The 26,930-nt window shown below is 51.1% G+C and overlaps 1 protein-coding gene across 1 annotated transcript in view; it reads right to left on the bottom strand.

Annotated features, from left to right (window-relative positions):
• Positions 1 to 26,930, bottom strand: part of LOC134945332 (cytochrome P450 2K1-like) — a 182,350-nt gene that overhangs the window by 46,917 nt on the left and 108,503 nt on the right. Inside the window, exon 5 of the mRNA XM_063934536.1 lies at positions 11,610 to 11,783. Within this exon, the coding sequence (XP_063790606.1) occupies positions 11,610 to 11,783 (174 nt within the window). The remainder of the gene's footprint in view (positions 1 to 11,609; positions 11,784 to 26,930) is intronic.

The raw sequence follows: 26,930 nt of genomic DNA, 5'->3' as shown, positions 1-26,930 counted from the left end.
GATAAAGAGATAGTAGTATACTCGTAACAACTAGTATGACTGACTATGACGGTATAAAGAATGAAAAAAAAACCACGGTTAGGTGGTATATATTATAATACAATTATGGATGGACGGACTGCCTGCCGACTGCCGACACAGAGGTAGCCACAGCCGTGAACTACCGCACTGTACACTGGTTGATAAAGAGATAGTAGTATACTCGTAACAACTAGTATGACACTATGACGGTATAAAGAATGAAAAAAAAACCACGGTTAGGTGGTATATATTATAATACAATTATGGATGGACGGACTGCCTGCCGACTGCCGACACAGAGGTAGCCACAGCCGTGAACTACCGCACTGTACACTGGTTGATAAAGAGATAGTAGTATACTCGTAACAACTAGTATGACTCTGACGACGGTATAAAGAAAGAAAAAAAAATACCACGGTTAGGTGGTATATAATTATACAATTATGGATGGACGGACTGCCTGCCGAGTGCCGACTGCCGACACAGAGGTAGCCACAGCCGTGAACTACCGCACTGTACTGTGTCTGCTGCTAATATAGACTGGTTGATAAAGAGATAGTATACAACAATATACTACTATACTGGTGGTCAGGCACTGGTCACCACTAGTCACACTGGCAGTGGCACTCCTGCAGCAAAAGTGTGCACTGTTTAATTTTAAATTAATATAATATTATGTACTCCTGGCTCCTGCTATAACAACCTGCAGTGCTCCCCAGTCTCCCCCACAATTATTATAAGCTTTTATACATTGATGTGCAGCACACTGGGCTGAGCTGAGTGCACACAGACTGAGTCACACTGTGTGACTGCTGTGTATCGTTTTTTTCAGGCAGAGAACGGATATAGCAGAGAACGGATATATTAAATAAAAGTTAACTTAACAACAACTGCACTGGTCACTGTGGTAAACTCTGTCTGCACAATCTCTCTCTCTCTCTCTTCTAATCTATTCTAATGGAGAGGACGCCAGCCACGTCCTCTCCCTATCAATCTCAATGCACGTGTGAAAATGGCGGCGACGCGCGGCTCCTTATATAGAATCCGAGTCTCGCGAGAATCCGACAGCGTCATGATGACGTTCGGGCGCGCTCGGGTTAACCGAGCAAGGCGGGAAGATCCGAGTCGCTCGGACCCGTGAAAAAAAAAGTGAAGTTCGTGCGGGTTCGGATTCAAAGAAACCGAACCCGCTCATCTCTAGTTTAAAGTCTACATAGTAGTGGAACTTCTTCACCATCTCCAGCCTCTATGAAAGTCCAGGGACAGCGTGAATGCATTGTAGCGGCTATCCGACTGATTCTAAATCGGATGCAGCTGCAATGTTGGAGCAATTTTTTTCTGCAATTACATCTAAGACACATTGCGTGTGTGTTCAGAGAGTGTGCACACAGAGATGAAGTTGCGATTGGGGTGCACAGGAGACACACGGCCTCAGGTCCAAACTTCCAGGTTCCATCCCCCACAGTGCCTGCCGTGATGCCGATCATTGCTGATCGGTCAGCCCGGCGGCATCCCCCACCCAGTGGCTGCAGACATTAGCAGCCGCTGTGGAAATGTGAACAAAAAGCAGCCGTTCACCTTTCTGAGGGGCTCCAGGGGCTGCTGAGGAGACTTGATGCCTGGAAACGGAAGTCGCGATGTTTGCACCAATGTTTTTTGTTTTTGTTTTTTTTAATAATTTTTTTAAAATGTTGGTTTTCTTTTTTTCTTTTTTAACCACTTAACTGGTATGGTCATATCACATGCGACTGCACCGCTCCACTGCATCCCCCAGTTTTTCACTAGGAGATGCATTATTTAGATGTGCATATATTTAAATATTTGTAAATATACCTTTGAAACAATATTAAACAAAAAAAAAAGTTTCTGAAGCGGGGTACACTGGGCTCCACAAGGATTAACATTGGGGTGTAGAGTAGGATCTTGATCCGAGGCAACAACAGGCTCAAAGCTTTTGACTGTTCCAAAGATGCACAGCACCGCCTCCTCTATAACCCTGCCTCCATGCACAGGAGCTCAGTTTGTAAGTTGGTGCCATGCAGTAAGCAGGCACTTAACAGGAGGGCTGTCTCAGGCAGTCTATTGATAGCTTTTTTTTTAAAGAAAAGAATGAAGATTCTTCTGAAGACTTCAAGGGCTGCAGCAGGCAAAGCCTCAGACTTTTCTGCCTGCAGCTTCGTCACCCCCAGCGGCGCTGTATACTCCCGCGCCCTGGTTGCCGGGTCACTGCAGCGGAGGCTCCGGTTCCTTCTAAACGTCAGTCACACACACGCTGCCATCCTCCCGGATCGTGGGGCCGCAGGTACGGGGGAGGTAAGGGGCTTCTGTGCCCGCACTTTACCGCAATCCAGCATGGCCGTAGGAGGCGGGCCACGCGCGCGCTGGCGTTGACACTGATTACTGGGCAGCCGCTCCACTAGCCACCAGGGACAATTAAGGGGCACAGGTCTGTTTTTATTTATTGTATAAACCCCGCTTTTCACTGCCCGCAGCGCCCGGTGGGGATGCCAGCAGGGGGAGCAGGTCGGACCTGAGGCCCCTCCCCCCGGCCCCAGGGCGCCATTTCTGCAAATGTTCCCGCCCTGGAGCTGCATATCTCTCCTTTACTCCTGACCAGCGGCCATCACAGATTGAGCTGAGCTGTTTCTAGGACTGCTGGGGCAAATCCTCCTCTGTAGAACCGCCTGATTGCCAGTGCTGTGATTCATACAGGACACTTAAGTATTCTACCTGTCACTGGGACAGTGTTAGTTAAGAAAGAGTGCATACTGTCAGGGTTGTGTGGTACAAACACCCTGTGATATACATCCAGTGTTTACTGTGCTTTGTTGTAGCTATTGTTAACACATATAGCCATACTGAGTATTACTTTGTATTGCTAGTCCAGTGCACTTTTATGGTGCATAATTTCTGTATGGTACGCTTGTGACTATGGGGGTCATTCCGAGTTGTTCACTCGCTAGCAAACGCTAGGCCGCCGCCCTCTGGGAGTGTATCTTAGCTTAGCAGAATAGCGAACGAAAGATTAGCAAAACTGCTACTAAATAATTCCTTGCAGTTTCTGAGTAACTCTAGACCTACTCCTAGATTGCGATCACCTCAGTCCGTTTAGTTCCTGGTTTGACGTCACAAACACGCCCTGCATTCGGCCAGCCACTCCCCCGTTCTCCAGACACTCTTGCGTTTTTTCCAGGCACGCCTGTGTTTTTTAGCACACTCCCTGAAAACGGACAGTTTCCGCCCAGAAACACCCACTTCCTGTCAATCACACTACGATCACTCGAGCGATGAAAAATTTTTGTTTGAGCTTGTGTAAATCTACAAAGTTTTGTGTTAAATTAGTGAACGCATGCGCGATGCGTACCATGCGCATGCGCATTTTCCACCTAATCGCTCCGTTGCGAAAAATGGCAACGAGCGAACAACTCGGAATGACCACCTATATCTGTGTGTGTGCATGTAGCTGCTGCGTGGTTGCCTTATTGCAGGGTATTTCACTCAGTGGGCTATTCCTATATTGCTATCAGAGGCGGAACTACCGGCAGGGCAAGCAGTGCGTTGCACTGGGGCCCGCCTCTGTCCAGGGGCCCAAGCATGTAATGAGTCAAACTGACTCATTACATGCCGCTGTGCGATGCGGGCAACCGCTGCCCGCAGCGCACAGCCGCCCACAGAGGAGAGGAGCAGCGGCACGGATGGGGGAAGGAGGAGGATGGAGGTGAAGGAGGGAGCCGCAGCAGCGCTTTGTTACTGGTGGAGGCGCTGCTGCTGCTGCCCCTCTGCTTCACTATAGGCTGTCTTCCGAGAACAGCCTATAGTGAAGCAGAGGGGCAGCAGCAGCAGCGCCTCCACCAATAACACAGCGCTGCTGCGGCTCCCTCCTCCACCTCGTCTACTGCCCGGGAATCGTCAAGCTGCACGAGGAGCCTGAGCCAGCGGAGAGGGTAAGTAAGTATGATTCTACTTTCTTTCTTTCTCTTTATTTCTTTCTTTCTGTCTCTTTCTTTCTTTATTTCTTTCTGTCTCTTTCTTTCTTTATTTGTTGGGACTGCCTACCGCAATGTGTAAAAAGGGTGGACTGCCTGCCGCTATGTGTAAAAATGGGGGACTGCCTGCCGCAATGTGTAAAAAGGGGGGACTGCCTGCCGCAATGTGTAAAAATGGGGAATCTGCCTGCCGCAATGTGTAAAACTGGGGAATCTGCCTGCCGCTATGTGTAAAAAGGGGGAATCTGCCTGCCGTAATGTGTAACAAGGGCACGCTGTCTGCCGCTATGTGTAAAAAGTGTACGTTGTCTGCCGTTATGTGTAAAAAGTGTACGCTGTCTGCCGTAATGTGTAAAAAGGGGACGCTGTCTGCCGTAATGTGTAAAAAGGGGGACGCTGTCTGCCGTTATGTGTAAAAAGTGTACGCTGTCTGCCGCTATGTTTAACAAGGGCACGCTGTCTGCCGTTATGTGTAAAAAGTGTACGCTGTCTGCCGTAATGTGTAAAAAGTGCACGCTGTCTGCCGCTATGTGTAACAAGGGCACGCTGTCTGCTGTTATGTGTAAAAAGGGGACGCTGTCTGCCGTAATGTATAAAAAGGGGGACGCTGTCTGCCGTAATGTGTAAAAAGGGGACGCTGTCTGCCGTAATGTGTAAAAAGAGGAATCTGTTCGCTGTAAGGTGTAAAAGGGTCTCTACCTGGTGTAGTGGTGCTACTGTGCGGCGTAATTTGAAGAATGGAGACTACTGTGCACCGTTTTAGGAATTGGTATTATTTTGTGGCCACACCCCTTCCCCCCGAAGCCACGCCACTATGTATTTTTGCGCGCGCCTACGGCGCGCACTGCCCCTGTTTTGCATGCAAGGGTGGTGCTCCGATGCCATTTCTTGCACACAGTGCTAAAATGTCTAGTTACGGCACTGTTGTTAGGTATCCATTTCTCTGGCCCTGAGCAGGTCCCCCTCACCAGATCCTCTCAAGGGGTGAGGGGGTGGACTTGGATGGGATGGGGGGGGGGGGGGGGGGGCAAAGCATTTTGTCGCACCTGGGCCCACTGCTTGCTAGTTCCGCCACTGATTGCTATACCTGAGGGGGCCAAGTGTATCAGGTTTTTTTCTGTTTAATATAGGATTGTATCACAAGATATACTTGCAGTGTGTTTTTACTTGTGATTTATAGTCACCATATAGTTATATCTCTTGAACTCCCGGTCTGTGCTATCATAGGCACACTTCACCGAGTGTTCTTGCTAGGTATATTGCTGCTACACTTTGTACCAGGTTGCCCAATATTGGTGGTCATTCCGAGTTGATCGCTAGCTGCCATTGTTCGCAGCGCAGCGATCAGGCTAAAAATCGGCATTTCTGCGCATGCGTACAGGCCGCAGTGCGCACGCGCGACGTACTTTCACAAAAAACTATGCAGTTTTACACAAGGGCGAGCGACTCCGTCGCTCTGTTGATCGGTGAGTGATTGACAGGAATGGAGCGTTACTGGGAGGTAACTGACCGTTTTCCGGGAGTGTGCTAAAAAACGTAGGCGTGTCAGGTAAAAACGCAGGCGTGCCTGGGGAAACGGGGGAGTGGCTGGCCGAACACAGGGCGTGTTTGTGACGTCAAAACAGGAACTAAACAGACTGAAGTGTTCGCAAGGAAGGAGTAGGTCTGCAACTACTCTGAATCTGCTTGAAAAAAAAAAATAACCCTGTTCTGCAATCCTTTCATTTGCACTTCTGCTAAGCTAAGATACACTCCCAGAGGGTGGTGGCTTAGCGTTTGTACTGCTGCTAAAAGCAGCTAGTGACCAATCAACTCGGAGCGAGGGCCATTGTGCACATCGTTATGTCTGCTACACGTGGCAACGACGCTGGGGCTTTTCCCACACTGCGTTGTAGTGAGGCCGCGGACGTGACGGAGGATAATATGGCAGCTGAGAGTTCAGGTTCAGGGGGTACCTTACCCCCCAGTGGGTCGGTAGCACCTGGGGCATCACAGGATCCACCTTGGGCTACATTTTCCACGTTGTCAAACACGCTTGTAACTAAACTGACGCCCCCTGTGGGACCACCTGTGCCACTGCAGCAGTTTATGGTCCCTGCTGTTAACCCGCCATGGGCGGATCAACTTTCCACTCAGTTACAGCATTTGAACTGGTCTATGACTAAATCTAAGTGTCACTATTGTCCGCCTAAGACTAAGTCGTCTTCTAAACGGGCCATTACCTCCTCCCAATCCACTGCTATTCCAGACACGTCCTCTGACAAGGACGGTGCATATACTGATCCCACAGACACTGACACAGATGTTTCTGATAGGGAAGGGAAGTCATTGGTGGACGTCCTGGATTTGATTAAGGCAATCAGGCTCATTCTTCAGGTGTCTGATGATCCTGAGCCTGAGACTGTCTCTAAGAACCGGATAGGTTTAAACGTAAGAAGGTGGTTAAACAAGTTTTACCTCATTCTGAACACCTGGTTGACATACGTCAGGAATCCTGGAAAAATCCGGGGACAAAATTCACACCGAATAAGAGACTGTTGGCTCGATATCCTCTCTCTGCGGAGATATGTAAGAATTGGGAAACCCCTCCGCCTGTAGATTCTCATGTGGCGCGTATGGTTGTTTCCTCTGCTCTGCTAGTAACTACCGTCACCTCTCTGAAGGAACCGACGGATAGACGTGTGGAGGGCTGTTTAAAAGCGATTTATACCCTAACGGGGGCTGTGCATAGGCCAACAATTGCAGCGACTTGGGCTGCTGAAGCTGTTGAGGCGTGGGCTCAGAAGCTTGAGGCTGAACTGCCTTCCAACGCATCTGAGCATGCTCGACAATGTCTCTTGTATATTGCCACGGCTTCTCTGTACCTTAAGGAGGCGGCCTCCGATGCCGGGGTGCTCGCGGCCAAGGCTGCTACTATGTCCGTCTTGGCCAGACGTATCCTTTGGTTGAGATCCTGGTCGATGGATATGGATTCTAAGAAAACCCTGGAGGTTCTTCCTTTCAAGGAAGACATTCTAATTGGAGAAGACCTCAATAAGATTGTGGCTGATCTGGCTACTGCTAAAAAAGCTTGCCTACCTAGTACGGCTCCTTCAGCACAGAAGGCTAAAAGTACTTTCCCTCGGCCCTTTAGTCCTCCAGGAAAAGCAAAAGGTCAGGCGTACCCAAAGCAAGCTCGTGCTTCCAGACCTGCCAAGACCGAAGCATGCCTGGGCCGCCCGCCAGCCTGCTTCCAAAACTGCAAGCCTGCCGCATGACGGGGCGGACCTCCCTCTGGGGGATCCCAGGGTGGGGGGCTGACTTCTAGGTTTTTCTCAGGAATGGTTGAAGACCACTTCAGATACCTGGATGAGGGAAGTCGTCGCTCGAGGTTACGCCATACCCTTCAAGAATCGTCCCCCACAGCGATTTTGCCTGACAGATGTGCCTCTGGATCCGGCAAAAGCAAACAAGTTGCACTCGGTGGTACATTCCCTCCTGTCCACAGGAGTGGTAGTACAAGTGCCTCTGGCTCAGAGAGGCAAGGGGTACTATTCACCGATGTTTCTAGTCCCGAAACCAAACGGGTCCTCGCAGCCCATTCTCAATCTGAAGTCCTTGAACAAGCATATGCGGATCTCCAAGTTTCGTATGGAAACGCTGCGCTCTATTGTTCTGGCCATGGAGCCTGGGGACTATATGGTCTCCCTGGACATACAGGATGCCTACCTACATATTCCTATTGCGGTATCTCAGCAGTACCTGAGATTTGCGGTGGGCAACCTTTTCTACCAATTTCGGGCATTACCCTTTGGTTTGACAATGGCTCCCCGAGTTTTCACCAAAGTTATGGCGGTCATGACGGCTACACTCCGCCGTCAAAAGGGCATGATCCTATCGTACTTGGACGATTTGTTGATCCTGGCAAACTCCCCAGAACTTCTCCTGTGTCATCTCGATCTGATGGTCCAGTGCATGAAAGCCCATGGGTGGATAATCAACTGGAAGAAATCCTCCCTGGTTCCTGCTCGGAGCATGTTACATATGGAAACATTATTGGACACTCACAACCAACGGTTGTTCCTGTCTCAGGAGAAAGTCCTGAAGCTTCAGGACAGGTTTCGATGCTTCCTATCTCGTCCGCAAGTGTCGATACATTCGGAGATGCAAGTGCTGGGTCTCATGGTGTCGGCTTTCAACATGGTGGAGTATGCTCAGTTGCACTCTCGCTCTCTGCAGAAGTTAATTCTGACCAAGTGGGACGGCCTGCCTCACCGGATCAGATCTCAATGATCTCATTGTCTCTGGAGGTCCGCCTGTCACTGAGCTGTTGGCTTCAGGACCAACAATTGAACAGGGACCATCCCTTCTGGATATCCAACTGGGTGCTTCTGACAACGGATGCCATTCTGAGAGGTTGGGGCGCGGTGTTGGAACAACACTCTCTTCAGGGTCGGTGGACCAAGGAGGAGTCTCTGCTCCCGATCAATATTCTGGAACTGCCGGCAGTGTTCAATGCGTTGACAATGGCCCAGCATCTAATACAGAACAGACCTGTTCAGGTACAGTCGGACAACGCCAACACGGTGGCGTACATAAATCATCAAGTCGGCACTCAAAGCCACATGGCAATGAGGGAAGTATCAAGGATTCTTCAGTGGGCGGAGCGCCATCTGCCGGCCATATCCGCAGTGTTCATTCCGGGCATCCAAAACTGGGAAGCGGACTATCTCAGTCGTCAGGACATACACACAGGAGAGTGGAGCCTCCATCCGGAGGTGTTTCAACTTCTGGACACGTGGGGCCTTCCAGATGTGTATCTGATGGTGTCTTGACACAATCACAAGGTTCCGGTCTTTGGAGCAAGGACAAGGGATCCTCAAGCTGCGTTCGTGGACGCCCTGGAAATTCCATGGAACTTTCAGCTACCGTATGTGTTCCCTCCGGTGTCACTCCTGCCCAGAGTAATACGGAAGTTCAAGCAAGAAGGAGGAAACCTGCTTCTGGTTGCTCCAGCGTGGCCCAGACGGCACTGGTTCTCCGAACTATTGGGTCTCTCGTGGGATCGTCCCCTTCTATTTCCACAATGACCAGACCTCCTCGTTCAGGGCCCTTGTGTTTACCAGGATTTGATCCATCTGGCTTTGACGGCATGGCTCTTGAAGCTTCCGTCCTGAGGGCCAAGGGTTTTTCTGAGGTGGTCGTTCAAACTATGTTGAAGGCCCGTAAGCTGGCTTCTGCTCGGATCTACCATAGGGTCTGGGATGCTTACTTTACTTGGTGTGCGTCTCACAATCATGACGTTTTCAAGTTTAGTACGGCCAAACTATTGGCCTTTCTACAACAGGGCCTGGACTTAAGCCTGCGTCTGGCCTCCCTCAAGGTTCACATCTCTGCCTTGTCGGTTTGGTTTCAGAGAAAAATTGCTACCCTACCTGATGGCCATATATTCACTCAGGGTGTGTTGCGGATTCAGCCTCCTTATGTGCCACCTGTGGCCCCTTGGGACTTGTTGGTGGTTTTGGAGGCCTTGCAAGAGTCTCCGATTGAGCCTCTTGCCTCTGCTGACCTTAAGTGGCTTTCCCTTAAGGTCCTTTTCTTGCTGGCGATTGCTTCAGCTAGAAGGGTATCGGATTTGGGTGCCTTATCCTGTAAGTCTCCCTATTTGATTTTTCACCGTGACCGGGCGGTTCTTAGAACGCGGCCAGGTTATTTACCTAAGGTGGTGTCTTCCTTCCACCTTAATCAGGAGATTGTGGTTCCGGCATTTAAATCTCCTGAGTTATCTTCCAAAGAGAGGTCTTTGGATGTGGTACGGGCTCTCCGTATCTATGTGAAGAGAACTTCCTCCATTAGGAAATCGGATTCTCTTTTTGTATTTTTTGGTTTTCACAAATGTGGTTGGCCTGCTTCCAAGCAGACTTTGGCCAGATGGATTAGAATGGTGATTGCACATGCTTATGTACAGGCTGGTCGTCCGGTTCCTGCTACCATTAAAGCCCATTCTACTCAGTCGGTTGGACCTTCTTGGGCGGCCCACCGTGGTGTTCCTCAGGGAACACGTTTATAAGGTTCTATGCCTTCAATACCGTAGCTTCCCAGGATGCTTCCTTTGGACGCCGGGTTCTTGTGCCCGCTACAGTGCGTCCCCTCAAATGAGGAACTGCTTTAGGACATCCCCGATGTTAATCCTTGTGAAGCCCAGTGTACCCCGCAGCAGAAAATGAGATTTATGGTAAGAACTTACCGTTGTTAAATCTCTTTCTGCGAGGTACACTGGACTCCACAAGGCGCCCACCCTGACGCACTTGGCTTCTTTGGGTTGGTATGGCATAGCCACTGACACCCTCTCCTGTGGTGAGTGTGTGGTGTAATTGGCTACGAGCGATTGTCGTCTCTGGTACCTGCTACTGCATTGGGCTGGTTAACGAAACTGAGCTCCTGTGCACGGAGGCGGGGTTATAGAGGAAGCAGCGCTGTGCCTCTTGGGAACAGTCAAAGCTTTGAGCCTGTTGGTGCCTCGGATCAAGATCCTATTCTATACCCCCGATGTTAATCCTTGTGGAGCCCAGTGTACCTCGCAGAAAGAGATTTAACAACGGTAAGTTCTTACCATAAATCTCGTTATCTTCTCCCCAGGGATGTAACAAGCTGTGTGCATGTGTTGCAGCTGCGAACCCTTGACCCCATTGGCGTATCTATAATGGGTGCAGTGTGTGCGAGGCACACGGGCCGCCAGGGTCCTGGGGGGCCCACCCCGCACACACTGCACCCATTTGTTTAATACTTACCTCTCTGGAGTCCCCCGTCGGAGCCATCCCTTCTCAGCAGCATAATAGAGTTTGAACACTAGGGGGAACAAACTCTATTGTGCTTGCTGAAAACTCCGGAAAGATGGCACGGCGGCCATTTTTCCGGAGTTTCGCACATGCGCATTAGCAAAATCTTCGGGAAAATGGCCGCCGCGCCGTGTCCCCGGAGGTTTGCGCATGCGCAATAGAGTCTGTTCTCAGACTCTATTGCGCTGCGGAGAGGGATGGCACCGCCAGTGGACCCAGGAGAGGTAAGTATTAAAATACCTGTTCATCAGTCAGAGAGGAGGGGGCTCCTGAAGCAGAAGGCTGCACACGGCCCTGCCTGACCCCCACCCTCCCCTTGAGAATCCTGAGGCTGATCCATTGTGTGTGTCTTTAGTTTTATAAAGAACTCCTGTATATGTGCATTGCACACAGTTGACAATGGGGGTAATTCCAAGTTGATCGCAGCAGGAAATTTTTTAGCAATTAGGCAAAACCATGTGCACTGCAGGGGGGGGGGGGGGGGCAGATATAACATTTGCAGAGAGAGTTAGATTTGGGTGGGTTATTTTGTTTCTGTGCAGGGTAAATACTGGCTGCTTTATTTTTACACTGCAATTTAGATTGCAGATTGAACTCACCACACCCAAATCTATCTCTCTCTGCACATGTTATATCTGCCTCCTCTGCACTGCACATGGTTTTGCCCAACTGCTAAAAAATGTCCTGCTGCGATCAACTTGGAATTACCCCCAATGATTGTCCCTATTTAGGGGAGAGGGGGTAATGATTTATATATTAGTTGGAGAACACGAATAAGAGTTACCTGTTTTTGCTTCAGAAGATAGGCATCAATATATCCGGTGATGTCATTTTCATCAAACTCGCGTCTTCGCATTTTGATACACTCTAAAGCAAACTCAGCTTGGTCTTGCATGTTCTTAACTATTTTCTTATGTAGGCCAAGAAAAGATCCGATAAGAGGGTAGTAATTATACACCTGTTGAAACAAATAACTTTTTATTTAGATTCAATCGCAGATGTCCGATGGTTTCTTTACTGGGCATGTGCCGGAGAGGCAGTGTGCAAGTGCCGCAATGCTGCTGCGCCTCTGGACACAGCATAAGCAGCGAGGTGCAAATTTTCTCGACACCCTAGGCAAAACTTTAGCCTACTGCCCCTAACCACCACCAGTACCCACTTCCCAGCCCTTCACAGGAAAGTGTGACTTATAAGTTCCACAGCCACCACTTACATTAAGTACAAGGTGATAGGCAGCGTTATTGGCGCCCCCTCAGATTCCGGCACCCTAGGCAGTTACCTAAAGCTGCGTAATGGTAGAGATGGCCCTGAGCATGGGGCAAGCCACAGTTAGATTGACAAGCTTTTGGGTTCTGGAAAAAGACTTGTTTCAGAAAATGGAGACGTTACCTCAGTATTTGGGGCGGGCCAAAACCAGCAACTGCTTTGTTGGATGCAGCATCACTGACCTTCGCATATGGACATTCTGAGCAACCTTAGGGTTGTGCAGATATCCGATGACCCACACGATGGTGATCCAATGCTGCATCGGAGATCTGAGAAGCTGGCAATGGGTGTCTTTTTAACAAAAAACGCCTTCTGCTGCATATACACAACTTTTCAGATCTGCTGCTGCCAAAGACGCCGCACCGATCACTCCTGCGTCCACCTCTGAGTCAGGCCCTTAGTACTCAGGTAGAACTCAAGTAGACTTGCACTATTCATATTATGTGATGCCCTGTGGTAGAGTGGATCTCTCCCACATTTGAGGACAGGGCCGGCCTAAGCCTAATTGTTTTTGTAAGCAAATATATATTTTGACGCCTCTTAGTGGAATATATAGGGGCTTGGTTTCATGCGGAAGGGGTGTGGCCACAGAATAAAACCAATTCACATTACACCGCACAGTAGTGCGTGTTAGTCACATTACACAACACAGTAGAGACCCTTTTACATATAATGCCACTAGGTGATTCATCGCGCCCTACGGGCGCTTTTCACACCGTCATAAGGGGCTACGCCCCCTTAACCCCCATACGACTTTGTGGTGGTCAATAGTTGTGGATGGGGCAGGGTGTCTGTATATGCTGGGGGATAGGGGTGGGGGATCGGTCTGGAGGTGTTGTTTTTGGGGAAGTTGCGGGGGTGGTGGACAGGGGGATGGTGGCCGAAGGTGCCATAGGGGGAGGTGGGCCACATGGGATGGGTGAGTGGATGGGGGAGGGTTTTGGGAGGTGCTGTGTGCAGGGGAGGGGAGGGGGAGTGCGGTAGGTGGATGGGGGAGGTTGTCTGGAGGGAGTGGGGCAGGTATGTGGCTACCTTGGTTGGTAGAGGGGCTTGTGAGGTGCAGGGGGTGTTGAACGGGCGGGTGCGCTGTCGGTGCAGGTGGGGTCCAGAGGAGCTGTGGGTGTTGGAGGGTTAGTTTAGTTGGTGTGGCGGGAGGGGTAGGGGGTCAGGAGGCGTTGTGGGTGGGTGGTTTGCATGGATGGGGAAGGGGTTTCGGGTGTGCAGGGGGTGGGGGAGGGAGCATGAATGTTGCGGTTGGGGGAGGGGTGGGTGGAGTGGTACTGCGAGTGGAGGAGAAGAGGGTGTTGGAGTGGCGTGGTTTGTGTTCAGTTGTGGTGGGGTGGCGGATGTGGGCGGTGCGGGGGTGCCTCAGTAGGTGAGTTGGGTGTGGGGCAGTGTTGAGGGTGTTGGAGGAGCAGGTGTGCTGCTCTGGACGGGTAATAGACGCAGCAGCGTGTGGACAGGCAAATAGTGTGACCTGTACGTATGAGGGTGACAGAGTGGGGATGTAGGCGAGGAGTACAGGTGTGACGTCACAGTGTGTGTACCTTTGCTCTCATGTGTGACGTATGTGTGACGTAAGGATGTGCGGGTAGTGTTGGCCGCTAACCACCCGGCTGGCCTCCACCCTGTCTGACTGCGGCAGCTGCTGTTATGGTGGGGCATGAGGTAGCGTTCCCGCCAGTCATGGTGTTTTCCCCAGAGAGGAGCGGCGGCCGACCTTAGGTAATTGGTTAGTGTCCCGTCCTGGCGCTGTCCCGCTGCACATGGTCCGCACTGCTTGTCACCCTGGCGGCATCTGGCCAATGGCAGACGGAGTGTGCCGGGGGCTCGACGGAGGGAGAGTCAACCAATGGCTGGCGGAGGGGGGGGGCGCATCAGAGTTTGAACCAATGGCTGGTGAGGGGGGGCGGAGCCGCGACGGAGCCTTAAACTGGTGCTGTTGTCTCTGCACAATAGCGGCCACTCTGATATAACCTGCGGTCAGTTATTGCTTACATATAGATTAGGGCAGATCTCCTATGGCTATCTTCTCCTATATATTAGCCAAGATCTGTGAGATCTATGGCTTGACTCTGCCCAGCTATGTGACTCCACCCAGCGTTAGCAAATGAGGCACAAAGTCACAGATCTGGGCTAATATATAGGAGATGGTAGAGTCCCTTATATTATGCCATGGTAGAGTCCCTTATACACATTACACATTGCCCACCCCTAGAAACACCACTGACTGGAATGTAATAAGAATGCTTAGCTGGGTTATATATATTATTCAGACAGGGCTCTAGATAAACTAGTTTATACATGGAATAACTATTGACAAAAACACTGACACACATACAGGGGCGGATCCAGAATAAAATTACGGGGGGAGGGGGCACCATGGTAGAGGAAGGGGTAGTGTAGCAGTGAGAAGTACAGAAAAGGGGTGTGGTCCTACTACAAGGGGCATGGCCTCACAGTTTGGTGCTGTGGGTGGTATTCAGGTGACCAGCGGTCGGGAGACCGACGGTCACATGACCTCCATCAACATCCCGCCCCCTCACTATCCCAACGGTCGGCATGCCGACCAACATGGGCTATTTCCATTCGTGGTTGTCCACGACACCCATAGAGTGGGAGTAGAACTCGTGGCGACCTCAGGTAGCCACCGAGCCCACAGCATGGTGAGCGCAGCGAGCCCGTAAGGGGCTTTTTGCACTCACCCCCCACTGGGATTCCGGCATCAGTATGCTGACCGGCGGTCTCCTGACCGCCAGTCAGCCATCTCACACCCGGTGCTGTATGTTGGCCATAAATGCAACTTTTAGAGTAAAGATGTAGCATGATATTTTTATTAGCAGTGTCTCACAATTTTCATAGTAGGCAGTGGGTGATTAGGAGAGAGATAGTGATGGGGATAGAGAGAGAGAGAGAGAGAGAGAGAGAGAGAGAGAGACAGAGAAGCAGTGGGTGATGGGGAGATGATGACAGGGAAAGGCACAAGGAGACGGGGAGTGGGTATCTGAGGTGTCTGTACGCAGGGCCGTAACTACGTGTGTGCCAAGTGGGCTTGGCACACAGCGCAGTTGCCCTGAGGGCGCACGGCCAGCGGCATGTAATGAGTCAAATTGACTCATTACATGCCGCCTCTGAAGTCTGCGCCGTGCGCCGCCGCCGCACTGAGGAGGAGAGCACATCCCAGCATCCAGAGCAGCGCCAGGCAGCCAATACGGAAGGAGAGCGGGCTGCTGCAGCGGCGCTTACTACCAATGAAATAGCGCTGCTGCGGCTCCAGTCCCCCTCCCTCCTCCTCCTTCTCACCTGCCTGCACCGAGGGAGCTGCACGAGGAGCCTGACTGCCAGATGGTAAGTATCTCTCTTTCTTTCTCTCTCTCTCTCTCTCTCGGGGACACCGTCTGCCATAATGTGTAAAAAGGGGGCCTGGCTGCCGCAATGTGTAAAAAGGGGGACTGCCTGCCGCAATGTGTAAAAAGGGGGACTGCCTGCCACAATGTGTAAAAAGGGGGACTGGCTGCCGCAATGTGTAAAAAGGGGGACTGCCTGCCGCAATGTGTAAAAAGGGGGACTGGCTGCCGCAATGTGTAAAAAGGGGGACTGGCTGCTGTAATGTGTAAAAAGGGGGACTAGCTGCCGTAATGTGTAAAAAGGGGGCCTGGCTGCCGCAATGTGTAAAAAGGGGGACTGCCTGCCGCAATGTGTAAAAAGGGGGACTGGCTGCCGCAATGTGTAAAAAGGGGGACTGCCTGCCGCAATGTGTAAAAAGGGGGACTGCCTGCCGCAATGTGTAAAAAGGGGGACTGCCTGCCGCAATGTGTAAATAGGGGGACTGGCTGCCGCAATGTGTAAAAAGGGGGACTGACTGCCGCATTGTGTAAAAAGGGGGACTGGCTGCCGCAATGTGTAAAAAGGGGGACTGGCTGCTGTAATGTGTAAAAAGGGGGACTAGCTGCCGTAATGTGTAAAAAGGGGGACTGGCTGCCGCAATGTGTAAAAAGGGGGACGCTGTCTGCTGTAATGTATAAAAGGGGCTCTACCTGGTGTAGTGGCGCTACTGTGCAGCGTAATTTGAATAATGGAGACTACTGTGCACCGTAGTATGAATTGCTATTATTTTGTGGCCACGCCTCTTCCCCATGAAGCCACGCCCCTATCTTACATGGGGGGGGGGCGCCAATGTCATTTCTTGCACACAGCGCTAAAATGCCTAGTTACGGCACTGTCTGTACGAGTGAGTAAAGGGGGTAAATTGAGTTGAACTGGCTCACTGGGACATAAAGGGAAAGTATTAGTGGGGTAGATAGGCAGAAAAAAACAAGGGATTTTAACAAGAGAGCTTAGAGGGAGAAGGAGGGAGAGGGAAGATAGAGAGAGGATAGAGGGAGAGAGAGAGAGAGAAAGTGGGGAGATAGAAGGGGTGGGAGAGTGAAAGTAGGAGAGGGAGAGAGATAGGGGAGAATGAGAGAGAAAAGGTAGAGGGGGAAGAGGGAGAGAGAGAGAGAGAGAGGGAGGGGCATGATAGAGAAGGAGGGGAAGAAGGAAGAAAGACATTCTCTGACCTGCAGTAAGTAAGCCGTTCATTTCCCTGAGCCTGCTTCTGGACAAAGGGGAAAGCTCTGGAGAACATATTCCCATGGTCCCAGCACTGGCGGTAGCAACTGATGCGCTTGAATGTCACTCGAGCTGGCCCTGTGACCAGAGGCGTATCTAGGGTAGGGCGAGTGGGGCACGTGCCCTGGGCGCCTTAGCAGGCCCAGGAGAGAGGGGCCCCACTCGCCCCCGTCAACCCTAAATGTGAGGGGAGGAGAGCGCAGCGTCTCTCCCTCCCCTCACCGCCGCTGCCAGCACTACAGCGCTGCCAGCAGCGCTGCTGTGTCCGGTCTCCGGCGTTAGCCAATCAGAGCTTGCGGACCGGCTCCTGATTGGCTGCCGGTCCGCGAGCTCTGATTGGCTAGCGAACCGGCGCCAGACAGCCGCCGGAGACCTGGAGCGGTGAGGGGACGGAGAGGCGGTGAGGGGACGGAGAGGCGCTGCGCTCTCCTCCCCTCACATATCAGCAACAAGGCGGCCGGTGAGTGACCGGGGGGGGGGGAGGAAGGGGCGGCGGCGGCGGCACAGTGGGGCATGTATCTGGCACCAAATAGGGCATGTAACTGGCACTGAGTGGGGCCTGGCACTGTGGGGCATGTAACTGGCACTGTGGGGTAATGTAACTGGCGCTGTGGGGCAATGTAACTGGCACTGTGGGGCAATGTAACTGGCACTGTGGGGCATGTATCTGGCACTGAGTGGGGCATGTATCTGGCACTGTGGGGCAATGTATCTGGCACTGTGGGGCAATGTATCTGGCACTGTGGGGCAATGTATCTGGCACTGTGGGGCATGTATCCGGCACTGTGGGGCAATGTAACTGGCACTGTGGGGCAATGTTACTGGCACTGTGGGGCAATGTAACTGGCACTGTGGGGCAATGTAACTGGCACTGTGAGGCAATGTTACTGGCACTGTGGGGTATGTATCTGGCACTGAGTGGGGCATGTATCTGGCACTGTGGGGCAATGTATCTGGCACTGTGGGGCATGTATCCGGCACTGTGGGGCATGTATCCGGCACTGTGGAGCAATGTAACTGGCACTGTGGGGCATGTATCCGGCACTGTGGGGCATTGTATGTGGCACTGTGGGGCAATGTAACTGGCACCATGGGCCATTTTCAGTGGCCACACCCCTTCTGGAGCGTGGCCACACCCCTTCTGGAGTGTGGCCACGCCCATTTTTGGTCGCATGCGCCTTAGGCGCGCGCACATCCTTCTTTTTGTGTGTGTTTTTTTTTGGGGGGGCGCCATTTTCCATCTTGCCCTGGGCTCTGAAAACCCTAGCTACGCCTCTGCCTGTGATGAAGCACTGGCAAGTCAAGCAGTATCAGAGAGTAGGGAAGGTGAGGGGCTCCTCATCTATACTCCAGCCACGGACCGCCTCCTTCTACTTTGTTACAGCAGCTTGCAGCGGGCTGCAGCATAACACCACCTACATCACTGCTGCTCTTTGTTTAAAATAATAAATTTAAAAAAACAGGGGGGACATGGACCTGCGTGCCCTCCCCCATCCCTGGATCCGCTAGTGCACACATATATAGATTGTATAAGGGAACGCTGACACACACCGATTGTACAGGTCCCAGGGGCACACTGACACAAACACAGGGACCAGGAGCACACTGACACACAGATTGTATATGGGCACACTGACACACACACACACACCCACACACACACACACACACACACACACACACACACACACACACACACGGACCAGAAGCACACTGACACACAGATTGTATATGGGCACACTAACACACACACACACAAAGGGGCTAATTCAGACCTGATCGCTGCTGTACGTTTTCGCACAGCAGCGATTAGGTCTGAATTGCGCATGGCGTGCCCGGACCGTTGGGGAAGGTGGACCGCGGCGGCTGCGTGACATCACATGCAGCCACTGCGACCCGGGCAGTGAGCTGCACTGGTGGGGAGCTACTCTTCCAGTACAAAAGCATTGCCGCTGTGCGATGCTTTTGTAGTTGTGCGAGGGGGGTCGGTCCTGACATGCCAGGGCTGCAATGCGCAGGCGCAAGGCCCCACAGCGCCGGACTGCAACGGGATGGACAACAAAAACAATCACACCGGCGATCGCAAGAAGATTGACAGGAGGAGGCCGTTTGTGGTAGTCAACTGACCGTTTCCAGGGAGTGTCCGTGAAAACGCAGGCGTGTCCAGGCGTTTGAGGAGAGGGCTCCTGACGTCAGCTCCGGCCCGGATCATCGCAGAGGAAGAGTAAGTCCTGAGCTGTGCAGATCAGGGCCGGAATAAGGCTGGTGGGGGCCCCCGGGAAACAAACATGTGGGGGCCCCCACCACTAAAAATTGCAGCCAAAGACCCCCCGTGCGTGGGTGGGTCGGGTCACTCGCGCACACACATACATACACACTCAAACACACAATGACACACACACATACTCTCCCACATACGGAGCAGCAGTTTTACAGCAGTGAAATCCCGCGAGACACTGACTGAGCCGCCAGCATGCGTTACTAAGTCACACGTTACGGGCCCCCACATACTGCGTTTTAAATTGGAGCAGTCTCTGTCAGCAGCCGCTGAGGAGATCCGTGTACACTCAGCGGCTGCTGAGGGAGACTGCTCCGATTTATAAAGCAGTCTGTGGGGGCCCCTAATGTGCAGCCCTTGTCGCCCCTAGGATAATCCGGCTCAGGTGCAGAGACTGCACAAACTTTTGTTTGTGCAGCTCTCTGCACAAGCGATCACACCCCTGCACAATGACTAGTCCCTCCCCCTGTAGGCGGCGACTACCTGATCGCAGGGATGCAAAAAACGCATGCGCACTGCGACTGTTCACAGGAAAGAGGGAGAGGGGGCATGGCCAGCAGCTCCCACAGTGCTAGGCATGCCCCCGCAGTGATAAAAACGGGTGGCGTGGCTTGCGATCGCTGCATTCCCTCAAAGCCACATCCCATTTGATAAGGCCACACCCCCTTTTCAAGGGGCGTGCTCAGGAGTCCTGATTTACCCATCAAGAATGATGGGAGGTATGGCCATGTCAAGCAGTCAATATATAGACTTATATTTACATAGTAAACACCATGGGGTATATTTACAAAGATTCGTGTTTTGGCCGTTTTGAAGGGTGTTTGAACTCGAATGGTATCGGGTGCATTTTACTGCAACTTTTTGAATCCTGATACGATCATTCACTAAGCTGCCGAGTTTTGCACAATCGTTTTTTTCCGATGTCGATGTGATTCGTAATATAAGGCAGTGTTTTACGGGAGTGATGAGTAAAACACTGCCTGAAAAAACACAAGGAATCCCGGCCGGATCAGTGAGATCCGTGCAGGGCTTCATTGTGTACCTTAAAAAGTTGATTAAAGTCTTAAAAAATCTGAAAAAAATTGCGTGGGGTCCCCCATCCTAAGCACAACCAGCTTCGGGCTCTTTGAGCCGGTCCTGGTTGAACAAATATGGGGGGAAAAATTACATGGGTTCCCCCATATTTAATCAACCAGCACCAGGCTCTGCGCCTGGTCCTGGTTCCAAAAATACGGGGGACAAAAAGCGTAGGGGTCCCCCGTATTTTTGAAACCAGCACCAGGCTCCACTAGCTTGGGAGATAATGCCACAGCCGGGGGACACTTTAATATTGGTCCCTGTGGCCGTGCCATTAAAACCCCAACTATTCACCCCTGGCCGGGGTACCCTGGAGGAGTGGGGACCCCTTCAATCAAGGGGTCCCCCCCTCCAGCCACCCAAGGGCCAGGGGTGAAGCCCGAGGCTGTCCCCCCCATCCAAGGGCGGCGGATGGGGGGCTGATAGCCTTGTGAGAAATTGTGAATATTGTTATTAGTAGCAGTACTAAAAGTCCCAGCAAGCCTCCCCCGCAAGCTGGTACTTGGAGAACCACAAGTACCAGCATGCGGTGGAAAACCGGGCCCGCTGGTACCTGTAGTACTACTACTAAAAAAATACCCCAAAAAAACAGGACACACACACCGTGAAAGTATAATTTTATTACATACATGCACACCTCCATACATACATACTTACCTATGTTCACACGAGGATCGGTCCTCTTCTCCATGTAGAATCCTCGGGGTACCTGTGAAAAAAATTATACTAACATAATCCAGTGTAGAATCAGACCTTTGTATAATCCACCTACTTGGCAAAATAATAAAACGGAAACACAACCACGCACTGAAAGGGGCCCCATGTTTACACATGGGACCCCTTTCCCCGACTGCCAGGACCCCCCCTGACTCCTGTCAAAGAGGGTCCCTTCAGCCAATCAGGGAGTGGCACGTCGTGGCACTCTCCTGATTGGCTATGTGCTCCTGTAGTCTCTGTCAGGCTGCACACGGCAGAGATACAATGTTGCGCCTATGCGCTCCATTGTAGCCAATGGTGGGAACTTTGCGGTCAGCGGTTGACCGAAAGTAACCTCACCGCTGACCGCAAAGTTCCCACCATTGGATACAATGGAGCACATAGGCGCAACATTGTATCTCTGCCGTGTGCAGCCTGACAGACACTACAGGAGCCAATCGGGAGAGTGCCACAACGTGCCGCTCCCTGATTGGCTGAAGGGACCCTCTTTGACAGGAGTCATGGGGGGGTCCTGGCAGTCGGGGAAAGGGGTCCCATGTGTAAACATGGGGCCCCTTTCAGTGCGTGGTCGTGTTTCCGTTTTATTATTTTGCCAAGTACGTGGATTATACAAAGGTCTGATTCTACACTGGATTACGTTAGTATAATTTTTTTCACAGGTACCCCGAGGATTCTACATGGAGAAGAGGACGGAGCCTCGTGTGAACATAGGTAAGTATGTATGTATGGAGGTGTGCATGTATGTAATAAAATTATACTTTCACGGTGGTGTGTGTCCTGTTTTTTGGGGGTATTTTTTTTAGTAGTAGTACTACAGGTACCAGCGGGCCCGGTTTTCCACCGCATGCTGGTACTTGTGGTTCTCCAAGTACCAGCTTGCAGGGGAGGCTTGCTGGGACTTGTAGTACTGCTACTAAAAACAATATTCACAATTTCTCACAAGGCTATCATCCCCCCATCCGCCGCCCTTGGATGGGGGGGACAGCCTCGGGCTTCACCCCTGGCCCTTGGGTGGCTGGAGGAGGGGGACCCCTTGATTGAAGGGGTCCCCACTCCTCCAGGGTACCCCGGCCAGGGGTGACTAGTTGGGGTTTTAATGGCACGGCTGCAGGGACCGATATCAAAGTGTCCCCCGGCTGTGGCATTATCTCCCCAGCTAGTGGAGCCCGATGCTGGTTTCAAAAATACGGGGGACCCCTATGCTTTTTGTCCCCCATATTTTTGGAACCAGGACCAGGCGCAGAGCCCGGTGCTGGTTGATTAAATATGGGGGAACCCCTGTCATTTCCCCCCCCATATTTTTTCAACCAGGACCGGCGCAAAGAGCCTGAGGCTGGTTATGCTTAGGATGGGGGACCCCACGCAATTTTTTTTTCAGATTTTACACTAAACAGACCCTTTCCCATAGATAACCATGCACAGATCTCACTGATCCGTGCATGGTTATCCAAACTCGACTGGAAAAAGCAGGTCTATTTTATTGCTGCTTTTTTTAACGAATCGAAAAAAACCAGACCCGCACTTGAGCACTCAGAAACTAACACCCAAATACGAATGAATAGTGAATGCCCGTATTCTATGAAATAACAGCCGCGTTTGACCGATGGTCTATTCATTCGTATTTGTGAACGTTGTCATTCAAACCATTACGAATAGTCCAAACACTGCCGAGATTGGTGCTTAGTGAATTCCCGGATTGGGACTTAGAAAAAAAAACACAAATCGGACAAACTCGGATTCTTAGTAAATACTGGCCCATGAATCATAAATAATGTTACTGATTATTTTTAGACCTATTTGAATTATCTACACTTGCTGTCCCTACATGCTCCTCTCTCTGATCTGCTCTCTGAGATAGTTAGCTCTGTGTACCTCATTTTAAACTAAACTGTGTCACATGCAGGTTTAGACAAACTGTACCATACACATACCTCCCAACATTCTGGTGTTGCAAGGAGCCCCGAAAAATTTTGTCACAGTGGGAGCACGGCCAGCACTCTGTGAGACGCTGGCCATGCCCCCAGTCCCTCTCCCTCACTGGAATAGACGCATGCGCAAAGCGTCTATTCTCCGCTGCTCTTCTCTGAACTGAGCAGAGCAGCAAGTGATAAGGAGCCTCCTAACTGTCCCCCCCCCCCCCCCCCCCACCGCGGGACACTGCGGCCCGTGGGAGAGACAGCGGGACAGACCAAAAAAAACTGGACTGTACCGCGAAAATCGGGACAGTTGGGAGGTATGCATACATTCTATCATTTGGCCTAATTCATGTTTCCAAGTAAAGTAAAAAAAAGCAAGCATCTGGGCAAAACCATCTTGCACAGTAGGTGGGGCAGATGTAACATGTGCAGAGAGATTTCGGTTTGGGTGGAGTATGTTCAAACTAAAATCTAACTGGTACTGTACTGTAAAAATAAAGCTGTCTAACAGCCAGTATTTACCATGCACAGAAAAAAATATAAGTATCTTTGCTTCCCTTGCATGGCAACATGGTTTGTTCCAGACATAAAGTAACTTGCTTTTTATGCGTTACTCACAGACATGAATCAGGCGCAATGTGAGATAGTAATATTTGCGCTGCAATTTAAATCATCCAGCCATTATCTAAGAAGTGTGGGAGTTTACAAAGAAAGAAAGTACACCAATAACCTGATAATTAAAGCCACTTTCGAAGATCCCTAGACCAGAGCCATAACTGGGAGGAGGGGCTAAGGGGTCATGTGCCCCAAAATGAGGGGTCGCCTGGGAATCCTCTGGTGCACAAGCTCCGGACTCTGAAAACTCTACTGGCTGAAGTTGGAAGTTGCTGCTATCTAATAGCTGACAGGCTGGCAGGTGTTGGCTCCAGGGTCTCATGCTTCCGGGTTCTGCTGCGTCATGACGCCAGACGATGTCACATGCAGGGAGAGTAGAGCCAGGAATCGGGAGTCACTGGAGCCGGCACCCAGCTAGCTATCAACTATTGGGCAGCTGCTGCTTTGCAACTTCAGCATGTGGGCGCTAGAGATGAGCGCCGGAAATTTTTCGGGTTTTGTGTTTTGGTTTTGGGTTCGGTTCCGCGGCCGTGTTTTGGGTTCGACCGCGTTTTGGCAAAACCTCACCGAATTTTTTTTGTCGGATTCGGGTGTGTTTTGGATTCGGGTGTTTTTTTCAAAAAACCCTAAAAAACAGCTTAAATGATAGAATTTGGGGGTCATTTTGATCCCAAAGTATTATTAACCTCAAAAACCATAATTTACACTCATTTTCAGTCTATTCTGAATACCTCACACCTCACAATATTATTTTTAGTCCTAAAATTTGCACCGAGGTCGCTGTGTGAGTAAGATAAGCGACCCTAGTGGCCGACACAAACACCGGGCCCATCTAGGAGTGGCACTGCAGTGTCACGCAGGATGGCCCTTCCAAAAAACCCTCCCCAAACAGCACATGACGCAAAGAAAAAAAGAGGCGCAATGAGGTAGCTGACTGTGTGAGTAAGATAAGCGACCCTAGTGGCCGACACAAACACCGGGCCCATCTAGGAGTGGCACTGCAGTGTCACGCAGGATGGCCCTTCAAAAAAACCCTCCCCAAACAGCACATGACGCAAAGAAAAAAAGAGGCGCAATGAGGTAGCTGACTGTGTGAGTAAGATAAGCGACCCTAGTGGCCGACACAAACACCGGGCCCATCTAGGAGTGGCACTGCAGTGTCACGCAGGATGGCCCTTCCAAAAAACCCTCCCCAAACAGCACATGACGCAAAGAAAAAAAGAGGCGCAATGAGGTAGCTGACTGTGTGAGTAAGATAAGCGACCCTAGTGGCCGACACAAACACCGGGCCCATCTAGGAGTGGCACTGCAGTGTCACGCAGGATGGCCCTTCCAAAAAACCCTCCCCAAACGGCACATGACGCAAAGAAAAATTAAAGAAAAAAGAGGTGCAAGATGGAATTGTCCTTGGGCCCTCCCACCCACCCTTATGTTGTATAAACAGGACATGCACACTTTAACCAACCCATCATTTCAGTGACAGGGTCTGCCACACGACTGTGACTGAAATGACGGGTTGGTTTGGACCCCCACCAAAAAAGAAGCAATTAATCTCTCCTTGCACAAACTGGCTCTACAGAGGCAAGATGTCCACCTCATCATCATCCTCCGATATATCACCGTGTACATCCCCCTCCTCACAGATTATCAATTCGTCCCCACTGGAATCCACCATCTCAGCTCCCTGTGTACTTTGTGGAGGCAATTGCTGCTGGTCAATGTCTCCACGGAGGAATTGATTATAATTCATTTTAATGAACATCATCTTCTCCACATTTTCTGGATGTAACCTCGTACGCCGATTGCTGACAAGGTGAGCGGCGGCACTAAACACTCTTTCGGAGTACACACTTGTGGGAGGGCAACTTAGGTAGAATAAAGCCAGTTTGTGCAAGGGCCTCCAAATTGCCTCTTTTTCCTGCCAGTATAAGTACGGACTGTGTGACGTGCCTACTTGGATGCGGTCACTCATATAATCCTCCACCATTCTTTCAATGGTGAGAGAATCATATGCAGTGACAGTAGACGACATGTCCGTAATCGTTGTCAGGTCCTTCAGTCCGGACCAGATGTCAGCATCAGCAGTCGCTCCAGACTGCCCTGCATCACCGCCAGCGGGTGGGCTCGGAATTCTGAGCCTTTTCCTCGCACCCCCAGTTGCGGGAGAATGTGAAGGAGGAGATGTTGACAGGTCGCGTTCCGCTTGACTTGACAATTTTCTCACCAGCAGGTCTTTCAACCCCAGCAGACTTGTGTCTGCCGGAAAGAGAGATCCAAGGTAGGCTTTAAATCTAGGATCGAGCACGGTGGCCAAAATTTAGTGCTCTGATTTCAACAGATTGACCACCCGTGAATCCTTGTTAAGCGAATTAAGGGCTCCATCCACAAGTCCCACATGCCTAGCGGAATCGCTCCGTGTTAGCTCCTCCTTCAATGTCTCCAGCTTCTTCTGCAAAAGCCTGATGAGGGGAATGACCTGACTCAGGCTGGCAGTGTCTGAACTGACTTCACGTGTGGCAAGTTCAAAGGGCATCAGAACCTTGCACAACGTTGAAATCATTCTCCACTGCGCTTGAGACAGGTGCATTCCACCTCCTATATCGTGCTCAATTGTATAGGCTTGAATGGCCTTTTGCTGCTCCTCCAACCTCTGAAGCATGTAGAGGGTTGAATTCCACCTCGTTACCACTTCTTGCTTCAGATGATGGCAGGGCAGGTTCAGTAGTTTTTGGTGGTGCTCCAGTCTTCTGTACGTGGTGCCTGTACGCCGAAAGTGTCCCGCAATTCTTCTGGCCACCGACAGCATCTCTTGCACGCCCCTGTCGTTTTTAAAAAAATTCTGCACCACCAAATTCAAGGTATGTGCAAAACATGGGACGTGCTGGAATTTGCCCATATTTAATGCACACACAATATTGCTGGCGTTGTCCGATGCCACAAATCCACAGGAGAGTCCAATTGGGGTAAGCCATTCCGCGATGATCTTCCTCAGTTGCCGTAAGAGGTTTTCAGCTGTGTGCGTATTCTGGAAACCGGTGATACAAAGCGTAGCCTGCCTAGGAAAGAGTTGGCGTTTGCGAGATGCTGCTACTGGTGCCGCTGCTGCTGTTCTTGCGGCGGGAGTCCATACATCTACCCAGTGGGCTGTCACAGTCATATAGTCCTGACCCTGCCCTGCTCCACTTGTCCACATGTCCGTGGTTAAGTGGACATTGGGTACAGCTGCATTTTTTAGGACACTGGTGACTCTTTTTCTGAGGTCTGTGTACATTTTCGGTATCGCCTGCCTAGAGAAATGGAACCTAGATGGTATTTGGTACCGGGGACACAGTACCTCCAACAAGTCTCTAGTTGGCTCTGCAGTAATGATGGATACCGGAACCACGTTTCTCACCACCCAGGATGCCAAGGCCTCAGTTATCCGCTTTGCAGTAGGATGACTGCTGTGATATTTCATCTTCCTCGCAAAGGACTGTTGGACAGTCAATTGCTTGGTGGAAGTAGTAAAAGTGGTCTTACGACTTCCCCTCTGGGATGACCATCGACTCCCAGCAGCAACAACAGCAGCGCCAGCAGCAGTAGGCGTTACACGCAAGGATGCATCGGAGGAATCCCAGGCAGGAGA

Source organism: Pseudophryne corroboree, chromosome 7, assembly GCF_028390025.1.
Source record: "Pseudophryne corroboree isolate aPseCor3 chromosome 7, aPseCor3.hap2, whole genome shotgun sequence".
Taxonomy (NCBI): Eukaryota; Metazoa; Chordata; class Amphibia; order Anura; family Myobatrachidae; genus Pseudophryne; species Pseudophryne corroboree.
The sequence above is the reverse complement of the archived record's forward strand: the minus strand, read 5'-3'. Positions and strand labels throughout refer to the sequence as shown.